The sequence below is a fragment of the Grus americana genome, chromosome 1, assembly GCF_028858705.1.
Source record: "Grus americana isolate bGruAme1 chromosome 1, bGruAme1.mat, whole genome shotgun sequence".
Lineage (NCBI taxonomy): Eukaryota > Metazoa > Chordata > Aves > Gruiformes > Gruidae > Grus > Grus americana.
The window spans coordinates 101,448,861-101,463,349 of record NC_072852.1 but is presented as its reverse complement, the minus strand read 5'-3'; the positions used below and the strand labels follow the sequence as shown (position 1 = coordinate 101,463,349).

General features: G+C 36.6%; 1 protein-coding gene across 10 annotated transcripts in view; it reads right to left on the bottom strand.

The window, feature by feature from the left end:
- EPHA6 (EPH receptor A6) overlaps positions 1 to 14,489 on the bottom strand; it is a 521,269-nt gene that overhangs the window by 114,078 nt on the left and 392,702 nt on the right. For all 10 annotated transcript variants that reach the window (XM_054813848.1, XM_054813914.1, XM_054813840.1 and 7 more), the window contains 3 exons: positions 13,514 to 13,584; positions 9,921 to 10,046; positions 1,315 to 1,500 (listed from right to left, as the gene is read on the bottom strand). In XM_054813848.1, the coding sequence (XP_054669823.1) occupies positions 1,315 to 1,500; positions 9,921 to 10,046; positions 13,514 to 13,584 (383 nt within the window). The remainder of the gene's footprint in view (positions 1 to 1,314; positions 1,501 to 9,920; positions 10,047 to 13,513; positions 13,585 to 14,489) is intronic.

Sequence of the window (14,489 nt, the reverse complement as noted above, 5' to 3'; positions counted from 1 at the left end):
TAGTTTCTGCTGTACTGCTCAATATGGAGCAACGAGCTAAATGCAATTAAGTTCCTGCATATTTACATCTCTTGACAAAGATCTCCAATGCTACTCAGCCAGTGTTAACTCGTGTTCTGGTTTGTTGTCAACAGAGAAGTTACTGACAGGAGAGCAATGGAGAAGACTAAACCATACGGTTCCAGAAGTCTGCAACGTAATGGCTTTTGTTAGTCTAGTAATCAAACATTTCTAAATAATAATGAATTTATCCTTGCAATACTGTGTGAAGAAAAAAAAAAGATCCTCTTCATCTTAATTTAGAACCATAGAGAGACAGATTTGAACAAGGTCATCCCATAAACCTATTGAAATTCCATTCCAATGACATGAGTTCAGGAGCTATACTTCCCTCTTTGTTCTAGTACATTGTGTTTTCCAAACATAGCTTTTGATATTGTAACAAGGTGAAAACTGGAAATATTCATTTCATATTTATTGTATTTACTGCGAATGTAAAAGGAGATAATTGTTTTATAGACACAACACTTTATCTTTAAAAGAAAAATATAAGTTCTGCGAAGCGGCAAACACCATGGCTTAATTGAGGCAATGATTAATTATGAGAAGAGTATACCTTATGAATTTTGTAACTCATTACTGCAAAAAGTTGGCATTAAAGAAATTACAAGCATGCTAATAAGACTTTTACTTAATACTTAAATGATAAGTTGATATTTCAGAAAAGTCCATAATCCTGCTAAAAATGCTAGATTTCAGAAGTAAGGGATATCTCTTGGCAGCTGCAACAGGTATAAAGAGTAAAGACATTTCATAGATTATTCTGGATTTTTAGTGAATCATTTGCAAGTGTACAATAAGTTTAAAAGAATGTACATTTTATTTCTTTAAAACAGGAAATTTATTTCTTCTGGTACCAAAATCAGTAAAACACAATCAGATAAATAATGAGTGCTTGTGGAAAAGAAAAATGTAGCTGCTACCTTACAATTGGATTTGACTTCGTTGCCAACTCAGTTACATTTATGGTTTTCTCTACTATATTCCACTTGCCTATAAGCAAATTCTACAGTCTATTTCATAAGAACCTGTAAAGACTTTTTAAGGATTTTTATTAAAAAGTAAAAAAACCCAAAACATTTCTAAATGAATACAGATAGGCTATGCATTTCTTATTATGGTCCCAAAATATTCAGTATCTACTGTCACTTTACGAGAATTGCAATCCATACTGAATGTAGGAGTAATGCTTAATTTTGATACTAAGAGACATAGAATGAGAAAATCAACAAAAAACTATTAATAGTAACTTACTTTTTGTAACAACTCCTTCAAGGCGAATTATATTTGGGTGATCAAATTGTCCCATGATACTAGCCTCTCTCAGGAAATCTCTTCTCTGCCTGTCCACATAGCCGCCTTTTAGAGTTTTAATGGCAACAGGTATCTCTCTTTTTCCTGGTGTCTTCAGACGTCCACTGCATACTTCTCCAAACTCACCTTAAACAGATAAAATATTTGTTAGATCATTCACAGAGCCTGAAGAACTACAGTACACTTTGTATTTCTGAACTTAAACACCTTATTTTTCAAAATAACCTCCAACAGCTGTATTAAAAGCCGTCTTTTTAATAGTTCAGAGTTATTTGCAGTTGTCAGTGAAACAAGAACACAGAAATATTCAAGAAACTCACACATCCCATAGAAGTGGACAGTGTCCCTGTTGGTGAGAAATAATGGACGGGATATTCAAGTTCCCAAGTTCCATCACATTCCAGAGAAGCAAACCATTCATCATTACTTCACAGCAAATAACCCCCTTTTCTTTGTGCCACACCATGAGATCATGGGGACTTGTACTTTCACTGCAACAGCCAAACAATCTGCTCTGCACAGTGCGGTTCATCTTGCTTTACCGATACTTTGAGACTGAGCTTTGTTATCAGTATGTTTGTGGTGCAACTGAGCATGCTATGAGGAAGGAATGTAACAACACTTTTAGATTTTAATTCTAATGATGACAAAATATCTGAAATATCTATTTATAGCAGTATCTATTTATAGGGGTGTCATGCACCAAGACCTATATGAAAAGAAATGCCATGAGAATATCAGAATATCTGACTATCCTCCAGTTCTAGAAATCATTTCAAATGTACTTAATGATGTTATGCTCCAGAAAAGCACTTGCCCATGATTTATTTAAATGTATTTACACATCTACTTGAAATGAATCCCATATTTCACTGGTCAGACAGCCAAAGGCCAATAGTTTCAGCGAATCAGGACTGAATTGCCTAACAAGAGGAATCTCAAAGCTTGCTTCACCTGATGTTTTCCTCTGTATGTAAGGGCCTTTGAAGAATGCATGTCTCCTTGCATTCCCTTTACACATTTACTAATTAAGTCTGTATGGAAATCACAACTTTCCTTTGATCTTGAAGCCACTCAAAAGTTATTTAAAGCCCCTACCAAATATACTTCAGATGACTGCAGGTCAGTTTTCAATGAGGCACAATTCAGTAAATCAAAATCAATGTTCAAAGTATTTCAAAGCAATTTTCAGTGCAGGGTACTTCCATAGCAAAACTAAATTCTCTACCCCAGTCATTTTGGAATCAGAACTGCTGAAAATCAAAAAAACCCCGAGTCATAAACAGATATATATTTAACTGGAGGAAATAATTTGTTACCTCCTCCATTGAGTGCTGTCTGAATTAGTTTTCCTTAAACTTTAAGGACAGAACAAAAGAAAAGAAAATAAGAGAACACTATGCTGTTACAGTGTGTCTTCAGATATGAACTTAATCTATAATAGATAGGCCTGAAAGACAGAAGCTTCACTTCAGAAAATTATAACTCCCTGATGTTATAGGATTAGAATGGATATTGTCATACAGCTTGTATTTTATTAGGTTCTGTCGCTTCCACTAAAATAAAACAGTTTTATTAGCCAATAAGATCCAGGAAGAGTGGAGGGATTAAAAAAAAACCAATTTCATAGCTTATGTTTCACTTCAAACCAGAGACATCATCAAGTGCAAGAGTACAATTAACAGATGCTGAACATAACCTCTGAATAAATCAGTAGCTTCTTGAACAGCTAACAAAAGCCAAGTGTCCAAGGTCTTCTTTCTACCAAAAACTCTGTTTGTTTTATTTTTACCAAATTTTTAAATATAAATCAAAGCATGTCCTTCCCTGAAGATGTGTCCATATGTGTGAAAATATATGTCATCACACTAATGTTTTGGGAATCTTTTGACAAAAGAGGAAGTTGGCTAGGGAGTTTCCCATATGATTTTGCCCCTTTAGCTCTTAGAAAAAAGTTTGTTTACCTGACTACTGCCACTGAAAAAGTAGTAGCTAATTTGGACTACCATCCAATGTGTCTTCTTCCTGACACATTGTCTCTTGTCTCTTGTCTCTCTTCCCTTTTTTGGATGCATGATTTGTACAGGTAGAAAGAAATTTCACTCCCCTTGGATACTGGGATTGATAAACCGGTGAACGTAAAGACCGATAGAAATGTTTTAATGATGTGATGTCAAACAGACAGTCAGTGATTATCAGCTCACAGAACAGACAGCTACTACATTTAGAAATCTGAGGTATGTGTAAAAACTTGTAGTTCAGGTTTAGACTAGATGGAGATCAACATCATTTAAAGCATTGAACTATTTACACTGAGAAAAGTGTTTGACAAGATTTCATCACAGAATATTTTTACACTGTTGTTAAGACAAGGAATTTTGCATGCTTTTTAAGTCACAAGGGAATGTGTTCATCAAAAGGGATTTTTAAAATCTAAGAATCTAAGTCTCATTGCTCAAGTTTGAAGATAAACAAGACAAATGTTGACCCTGGAGCAGTAAAGGTTCATGATTGCATATGTAATAAGTAGAAGCTAAGAGCCAGATGTCAATGAAGTTGACATCTTTCCTTGCTCCAGGGAAAAAGCTGGTGATAACTATAGAAAATAATAGAGTTCATTTCTCAGTTTTAATAATGTGTAAATAATCCCTGATTTAATGATATAAACCTCACATGTCTTACTGTGTTTTACAAAAAGAAGCTAATTCAGCAGTCTAGAAACTTGCCCTATGCAAACCATGCCTCCCTTTCCTCATCCAGTCATAACATATATGCTATTTAAAATGAAACAAGAATAGTCAGTCACTTAAAAGTCTGATATGCAGTCTGGTATTACTACATGGGATCAAAACAAAATGCTGTTGATAGAAATGAAAGGTCACAGCACCAAATACAGCTCAACTCATTTTCCCCAGTTTTAGTCATTAGACCTATGGGAAAACCAGCAGAAGATTTAGACTATGAAAAGAACATAGTCTACTCTCTGTGAAAAATTGAAGAGTTGGCCTCTTCCTTGAGTTTACACATTTTAACAAAGAAGATAAGAGGATAATTGTAACCGTTAGGACAGACTTCACTAAGTATGTTTGGAAATTCCTTCCATGAAGAGGTGCTGAACTCTTAAACCAAAGAGCAAGAAAAGATGGGAAGAAAAATATGTCATTGACAGGACAAAATCACTCAATATGATAAGATGTCAGTAGGTACAGCAATCTCAATATGAGGAGTGGCTGAAAGGGACCATCTGAAGAAAATCTATATCAATGAATAGATGGCAAATTGTGGGAACCGGCAAAAAGGCACCCCATGCTCTTTGTCATGAAACAACAGGAGAACTCATGGAATATTTAATATTAGTGATAAAAAAACCCAACCAAGAGTTTTGAATCCAAGAATATACAATATCAAATTAAACAATATTAAAACTTTGTCATAAGTAGTGGATATAATAACAGGCAATGGACTAATCAATTTCATCATTTAAACAGTAACTAGAATTTGAACTTCATTACTACCTTTTTTTTTGATTGATGTTACCATGAGAAATGTAAGTTAAGCACGTACAAATAGGTTCTGTTTTGCCGTTAGTTGCAATCTGCTTGCTATTATGAATATTTGATCAAACTGCAATTTCTATTTCGGTTGTAAACTGTTTCCCCTACTGCCTTTACCCTCCAATTTGAAGCAAGATATCAGCAGAAGTTATTCAAAGACTAACAAAAGAGACCATTAACAGCTATTAACCTGGATAACCTTTCATTCAATCAAAAGGTCTACAAAATAGTATTTTTTTTTTCCCAAATGAACCAGATGTAGGGTAGGAGATGATGGGGAGCCACTCAGGGGAAGTAACCTGACTACACAGCCATCTTGAATATGGATTTATGTGCAGATATTATTACTTTAATGCAGATCTCTCGCGTTGACACATGGAGTAACCAAAACATGAATAATTTAGAAAGGACTTTGCAAAGTCTGTATTTGACTTGCTTTATTTGCACCAAAGAAGGATAGTATTTCAGAGAGCTTGCAGATGTAGTGGAACACCAAAAGCATGCCAGAGGGGAAGACTGGGAGAGCTGAGATCAAAGTTTTCAATTAACTTGCTCCTTGGAATATAGCGGCTGCATTCAGAAATGTCAGCTCAGTAAATGTCCACCAGGAGGACTTGAAAAAGGATTTTGACAAGAGTTGCACTAATTCATTTTTTCTCAGAGTAATCTTGCAAGTTCAGCACCCATTCTTAACTTGTTGCTGCTTTTCATTTGCCACTATTATCTGCCTAATGATATGAACTTGCAAAAGGAATGTTTATTAAATCTACAACTGAATGTACAGACATTCTCTTTTTCTTTTGGCTATGATGTCTTTGACAGGCAAAGCGTCATCTTGGTCTTTGTAACCACTAAAGGCTATTTTCCAGTCTGCTAGAAGGTCTTGCTACTTTTTCAATTTGACCATTTGTTGCCACATTCTCTGAACCTCTTTTTAATATTTGAGGGGCAAACATCATTATGTGGAGCAGTCAGTGTGTAAGCAACAATTTTAGATACTTGCTCTTTTTTTTACGTCACATAGTACTACCCTCATGTTACTAGTACTTGGCACCCAAAGGACCAAACCAAATTGTCTGTGTAACATGGTTAATAAATGATTGCAGAGAAATCCCAATGTCTTGTGCAGCATTCAGATGTACCTGTACAACAGATGGTAAGTAGGTAAATACACTCAGGGGCTCTTAGATTTTGCACTTCTAAGCAGGGACTGAAACATAGGACAAAAATAAAAAATATGAAGTCTTTGTTTTTCAAGTCTATAGTGTATGTGTATCTGAGGTAAGTGGAATGGTTAGGAGATTTTTTAACAGTGCTGTAATCAGAAATGAGATAATTAGTAGCTTTAGTTGAAAATACTACTTCTGATTTGATTGTATCATCCTCAGATAGGTGCAATAGGTTACTCAGCAGCAAATAACATAATGTACATTTATAATTATAATTAGCGAATACTTCAAAAGATAACTTGGGTACAGAGTTGGGCAAGCTGAAAAAAGAAGCTAGAAAAAATACTTGTTTTGAATGTCAAAGCCATCTGCACTGCAACTAGTGAATTATCAAGAGCTTTTGGACATGACTTCTTCCACTGACAAGCAAATTTGAAACTGCTTTCAGGAAAAGATCAGTTTCAAAAATTTCTTGACAAGAAATGCTAGGAAAAAAGTTTCAAATATTCTCAATGTTCCACTGTGACATTTTCAAAATGAAAACTTTTAGTTCTTGAATGGAAATAATTTTTGTTTTGAAAAATTAAACTCACAGAAATTCAAAATGAAAATAATTAATCAAAATAAAATGTTCAAGCAAAACAAATTTAAGACTTGCATCTCTTAATTCATGTCTTAAAAGATTTTAACGGTTCATTTCCTAAGAGACTTTAATTTTTTGTTTCACTTAGGTGAAAATTGTGAACATCTTTTAAAAAAAATTCTGCTATGATAAGAAATCAATTTTACATCTGTTTGCAAAGTGTAATACAAAATTAGAGAGAAGGCATAAAGTAAGCTTTAGGACTGCTGTGAATTATAATGATATATTATGTCGCTAGCAGCTATTGAAGAACTCCGTGAGAATTTGTACTCTCCATGCCTCAAGCATGGTATTTAACCTGTATCTTGCCCGCATGGAAATGGGTTTAAATTTCATTGCAACCAGTTTGCAAGTCCTGCTAGGCAAATATCTTTGAAGATGGCAGATTACCCAAGTAATTTTAGAAGATAGAAAATATAAAAATAAAATACGTCAAAACAGGCAAAAATTCACTCTCACACATAGAAGAAAAGGGAGAGAGAAGCTGAGTAAAGAATTTTCATAAATGAATTGAGAAGGACACAATTTTCATCTGAACTAAAATCGATAAGCTCAGTCTTTGTTGTATTCAACTCCTTTGAAATCAGCAGTTAAACCAGTGCTGAATGTTGTTCAATATGCTTTATAATCTAAGACATGAATATCTATAGTATGTCTGAAGAAAAGGAAGAAATGAAAGAAATCAGATAGAATGTTTTCTGCAGAAGTCAGGCCTCTGGGGGCTCTCCCAAGGTCATAATTCCAATGGTGCACAGTGCCAGCTACATATTATCTAGCTTAAGCAATCAGGTAAACTCTAAAGTACTCCGGTGATACGGACTGCGGCGTGAAACAGAATTTCCTTTCTTACTTTCGGGTCAATACTTTCTCTCCCCTGCTTGTTAATAGACCCAGTTTTATTTCTGATATATTATTTGCAATGCATTTTCTAGTGCATAAACCACTTTTTAGCAACACTGGAGACATTGCTGTTGCTATCAGTGTAGTAACGTATCATTAAATGAGGAATCTTAACCGAAAAATACCTCTCCTTTCTCAAGTGACTAAGATATATGAAACAAAGATAAAAAAGAAGGATCACAGTGCACTATGTCTTCTGATAGTAATTTTCCTGACAATACTTGCTAGCATGAGTTCTTTGGAGGGCTCACTATGAGCAATTGAAATAATTTTTTTTCCTCTGACCCCCTTCCACAAGATGTAACTCTGCTTTTTGCAGTCTGTTGTACTGTAAATTATTTTAATTTTTTACTTATGGCATTAAAGTTAGAGAAAGTAAATAAGGTAAAAAAAAGCATTTGTATGTTGGTATTTACTTAGCAAGTAATAAAACAGTATTACTAAAGAAAGCCCAGAATAGATAGCTCAAAGATGGGCATTGGAGTATGGAACACACTAAGTACTGCCACTAAAATAAAATTACAGTGAAGTGAATCCAAAACATCTGTGTAGTCAGTATTATAAATACCTTTAAGACAGCAATTTACAAAACTCAGTCACTCTTACTATCTTAAGGACACAGAGAAATACCCATATTGTGTAAAATGAAGACAGATATAGCATGAATGTCTTTCACAGGAGGAAATGAAATTTCAGAGCTGGAATTAGAACTCAGGATTCTGTTCCTATGTTAATCAAAATTTCTGACACAGACTCTCAGCTCTCCCACCTTCCCTTTCTGCTGGGGCTGAGAAATGATTAATGCTCCCCAGCCATTAACAGTGTGTGGGTAACAACACTGAGGATGTAAGGCACCACAGGAAATTCAGATTCTCCTTGTCAGTCTGTTTTTTGTTTTATTTTGTTGTAACTGTGAGAAATGTCGGTGGGCCTTCTGAATGACACGTTGGTCACAAGCCACGCATTGAGATCCACTAGGTAGGTAATATTGTAAGACCCTTTTCTAGCCTTGTCTCTCTAAGTCCACAGTAAACTACAACTGGTTAAAACAGAGAGCAAACCATCTCAGGAGCTGGTCAATAATGAAATGCTATCTGCCCTAGAGAGTCAGAACACAAGTTACAAGAAATGGTTTTACAAGACTCTGATCTTTTCAAGGATTTCACTTATGTTGTGTTAGCCACAAAGGTGCGTTTTCTGTTGCTAGTGAGCTGTCACCAGGACCGCTAGTGGACTCTAGAGAGCAGCCATGAGGCTTTAACCCTGCAAAGGCTTTCCAAAAATGAATGCGTGGGAACACTTGCACAGCACTTTCCTGAATAGCAAAACCTGACAGTTAAACCAAAGCTAAGCAAGGGGGTAACACTTAATGCGCAGAATAGACATGCCTACAAACAGAGCACATCAGCAAAGGGTAAGATCCCTGAAAACAAAAGGAGCATGTTGTCTCCCTTAGAAAAAAGGTCAATATACATACAGGATTAATGAGCTTCTGAAACTTATTTTCAAACAGCTGTGAAATGGCCTCCATCCTCAATGAGATGTTCTCAACTGAAGGTAGAGACCCCATAGACGAGAACAGGGTCTAAAACAATTCTTCAGATGTAATTCCTCTCTGTTGCCACCGCACATTTGGACAAACAGCTATTTTTCCCATTCATCTGCTTCCCAGCTCCACATCACCTTTCATACTGTCTATGTCTTCTCATCAGAGCTTCCCCTTTCCCATCGCTGCCCCTTCCCTTCTCTGCATAGCTACAAGAAAGCCTGTCCCAAGCCAGCCTCTCCTTTTCTCCTTGTATCCCTCCTATTTTCTATATGAGAATAGCTTTCTGCTCAGTCCTCTATATTCTGATCTTATCTCCCCCCAGAAAGAGATTCTGATCTAATCCTCCCCTCAGTGACAGAGAATATAGTGACACTATGACAAATGCTGTGACAGTGTTTTGAGTACATTTGGAACAAAGCAAAGAAATCCCTCAAAAAACCACCCCAAAAACCAACACTACACAACAAATTGGTAAAGGCTTAAAAAAGTTTCAAGGTAAACCTATTATTTTGGACAATCTGCCTTTCAAGAACTCCTAATTTGAATATACCCACATTTGGAACATTAGCCAAATACAATACCTCATGTTCACCACACTTGAGAGTGAACTGGTGCTATCAGAGGAATATGCTCACAGTTTGTACTATACTTGACCACTTGCATTATCCTATTGACTTGAGAAAAGCAGCTTATCCATGCCTAGACATTTTTTAAAGTGAGTGTACTTTTACCTGCCCCAATAACTCTCTCAATACGAATTCTTGAAGGATCTATCTCCTTTGCAAACTCATGCACAGCAAGAGATGGGTCTTCATATGTGTCCGGATCAATGTATGTTTTGACTCCTGGGAAACGTACTGCAAAAAAGAGAGAATACTAGCAATCAAGCACTCTTGACATTCACATACTGTAACAATATGTTTTTATCTTTTTTTTTTTTCCTGGTTGACTAGACAATTGAAAGGATTGGAAATAATATATTGCCTTCCATATTTAAAGTTCCAGAACCCAACAGAAGAGGCTAATAACCCAAAATTACTAATGCTTGCTACTGATTTCACAGAAGCCAACTGTAGAATGCACATGAATTGCCCCATTTGCTGGCAGCACCAGAGCCTTCAAAGATTCACTGGGCACAGACTTAAGCATTTCCTCTTATCCTTCAAGTGGCTTTTTTAGGTGAGGCTTCTGAGACATTAAAAAGCTGGTTGTTACACCTCCACACACTAGCAAAAGAATTCAAAAGTACTAGCTGAAACTGTGAGCAAGGTCCTGCTGGACCCTGCTCAAATGTACTGAGATGTTCTGGGTGACTCAAAACATGGATACTTCTTGTATTGGTATTGGATTGCTGCAGTGCATTGTTACATCAAACATCCTTTCAGCTTGCAATGATAACTGATAAACAGTGTTAGTGTAAAGAATGAAGGAAATATGGGTTCTCTGAATGTTATTTATGCCTCTAGTTACTGCCATGTTTGCTAGCTACACAGGTCTCAGAGTTTATCCTGTCCCACAGGAACAAAAAGTCAAAGGCCTTTAGAAAACTCAATCTTTGGTATTCAACTGATAAGACAGTGTCAAACTCTTACGCTGTTTTGTCTCTGTCCCAGCTGAACACAAGCATCTCCTGAGCTATAGCATTTCAGGCAGGAAAATTAAGAGGACAATTAAATTTTTTTGAAACTCCTCCTTAGGAAAAAATAACAGCCCTAGCTAAGTTTTAAGGAAAATACTATTTTGGGTGAGATTTATTTTTTTTTATTGTAAGAATTTCCTTTCCAAATGTTATTTATGATTTTAGTCTGAAGAAGCTCCTTGGAATCTCTGCGCTTAGCTCACATCCTTAAGGAATGCTTCAAGTACAGCTGGTAAATCTGGACAATGCAGCAAGTCACGAGAGAAAATATGAGCTCTGAGCTGGTCACTTGAAAGGGTGTCTACAGAGACACCAAGTGACAGCTGAAAGATATGGGGAAAAGCAGATCCTGAAGACTAACAGTGATTACTGCCAAAGCAGTTTATATTCCCCTTTGCTGCTCCGTGGGCAATTTAGGCAATCTGTCCTTTACTTTGAAAACAGTGCTTTCTAATTCACTCCCTTCATTTATGGGCGGATGGCTGAACATTCCTTTGCCAAACAGGTCCAATCTTTGAGATCCTTTTCTCTGAGGATGGGTCCTGGAGGACTGTGCTGCTTTGTTCTTTTCTGATCAGCTTGAACAACCAGAGAGCCAGCTGCAAGATGAGAACAAAAATATCCATTTACAAGGCTTCGATAATTTCTGTCTGCTTCCCTGGAGATGGCCGTGGCAATAGTGGGTTGGTGCCAGATTGCTTTGGCAGACTCCAGCAAGCCATCATTTTCTGGCATGGCTAATATCCCTTGTGTTCTTGAGTATGGCATGTCCAAGAACTTATGTTGTTTCTCTTGGACTAGCTGGATGGGAATTTTTTTAGGCTGCTGCCATGTGGTGATTAAGTTCTGGAAAACTTTCAATTCATTAACAGAAGTTGATGTAGATAATACATCAGCTTGTCAGGATAAGAGGAGGGTACTGCAGCTGGGTCCAGAGAACCTCTTTTAAAAGAATTGAGTACCTCCCAGCCTTCTTCCTCTTATCACTTAGTAGCTGAGTCTAAAGCAGCTCATTATCTCATGAACCTAAATGCATTAAATGAAGAACACATGTTTTGGATATATGAATGTGGTTGGGCTTCATAAAGTAGTGTGCAACAGCCATTTGGACCACTGCCAATAGAATACACACAGCATACAGAAATGAGGAGGACACCAGACATCATGGGATGTCATATTATCAGCAAGATCACGGACCCCTTTCTAACTCCCTTCAAAGAGTTTCTTTCCTGAAATCTTCTTCTGACTCATAGTGAGCTCCCAAGAGAGCTCCCAAGAGAGAAAGGATGAACAGGGGATAGTTTTCTTCTGCACACAGCAGAAGCATAGGATGTAAAGCATGGACATGACAAATCTGGGAACAGGAACAGGCAATACTAACCAGTGCAGGTCTTGCAGTGGAGCAGCAGAGCTTTTTTTTAAACAGCTTCAGCCAGTCTAGGAGAGGTCACCCTTACAGTGATCCCAGCAGAGACTGCACAGCCCCACATATTGTTTCAGGTTGAGATGCTGGATAAAAAATCTATATGTAGTCAGCAGTCAGATAAAGATTGCTGCTAGCATGAAGGTGGTACTTCTTACAGAGGCACTGAGCACTCAGTAGAAAGGAGGGAGTATTGTTGGCAATGCAGTCTTAGCTGCTGGGGTAAATCACAGTAATTCCTCTTTATCCTTGGTTCTATGGAGCACATACATGCATAGAGACCTGCCCCCTCAAGTCTGATGCTGAGATAACTGTAAATGAATGAGAAGCCTCTGAGATAAAGCTTTGTGTCAACATGAAATACAGTCATCGTTTACCCTGACATGAAAGACACCGAGTGAGGCTTTTCTCAAATTCCGTCACGGTCTCAGAGACATCTATCAAACTCTCCATCAGGAAGGTTTTTGTCTTCTTTCCTTTCTGACCATGTTTGGAAACAAATGACAAACAAATCTTCCTAGGAAGTATCCTTTATGGGGAAATGTGCCCTTTTCCTTGACAGAAAGGGCCACTTGGCTGGATATAGTGGTGTCACCCGAAAAAAGATTTTACTTTTGGTGACTTAGCTTCTGTCTTAATCATAGTATTTCCAGGGATGTTATCAAAAATGACCAAAAAAAAAATACCCCTTGTATAATACCCTTTGAATAAATAAAAAGTTTAAATAGCTACTCTAACATAGAACAGTGAGGCTAGTAATTTAAACTAAGTAACTAAACTAAATAAACTAATATACTGCCCATGAGAGATTGCCAGGATTTTCTCTCAGTGTACAGATCAGTGAGCAGGAACATGAGGGAAGGCAACCCAATCCACTTTTTATTTCTTGGGTGGCTGGAAGTGTAGATCCCTAAAGCCAAAGAGAACTGGATACAAATAAGGCTCATAGTCACCAAGAGTGGAATTTTGAGGCAGAAATTCAATATGGTCCAGGCCAGTTGAGAATTCAAAGAAATATACCTGAAAAACTGATAAATATTACTAACAGAATACCAAAACCCCTCATTATCTAGAGTCAATTCAATGAAATTGTTCAAGAGGACATACAAATAAAAATAAACACCCTTGATGGTGCAAACAGTAAGGAACTATTCAAATGGTCAGATTAAAATGTCAAGTGCAAAAGCTGTACAGAAAACAATGAACATTCTTCATTTAAGACATGAGATAGGTATTATGCAACACAGTGTTGAACTACTTACAATCTCCATTTTGCAAATGAGCCCTTCTTTTCTCTTCAGATTTCATTTTGGCCTTTATGTACCACTGGCATCTTTTAAGAAAAACAAGTGAGGTTTTAATTAAAATACTTGTAATGCATAAAATAAATGTACATTAAGTTTTATCTGCACTTTTATGAAAGTGAAAATCTTTGCATTTGGAATATATATTTAGTTATGAATCTAAAGAGAGAAATATGCATGAAGAACTACAAATAGACTAGATACAAATAAAAATAAAGCACGGTTGAATGATTAGTATGAAAATGACTACTTAAGTTCAAGTTTGATGTAATATTTTATTTCCAAGTTTGACTCCTTCAAAGAACTCTGATACTTTAATAAATTAATACTTCCTTGCATTCTTGTTTGCATACATTTGTGCTAATTACACCTTATCCTATTACCTTTCAAATCCAGTGGGTCAAAAAATCTCACATTTTCTTCATAACAGTTTCTACAACTTCGCCATGTTTCATGGAAAAAGAAAATACCTTTTCACATCAGGACCACTTTTTTTTCTGAGTAGCTTTGTGCAGCCTGAGTCAGGCACTGACTTATTATTTCTTCTAAGATAGCAGCTATCATATAGGATAAACAATACCTAGCCTGCTATATGAATATGTTGATTTAGCATATGCCTGTATGATTGCTATAAAACTGCAAATCCTTGGCAAACAACACAAAACTCAGTGGATGTTCATGAATTGTTAGCAACCGTACTTGACAATGCAAGGGTATGTTGGAGAAAACTGCCACATGGCAAGCTTTTGGGTTCCCTGTAATGAAATCTCCCTTAGCCTGAATGCTGCTTACCTGCAGGACTGTTAATGCTGATTCAGAGGGTCACGTGATAGGAGCAACTGTTTCATTCAAGAAAAAACAAAATACTTGCTCTTGGTCTTCAAGCTCTTTCTCACTCACTGAACAGCCTAAGTAGTATGATTTAGACGGAAAT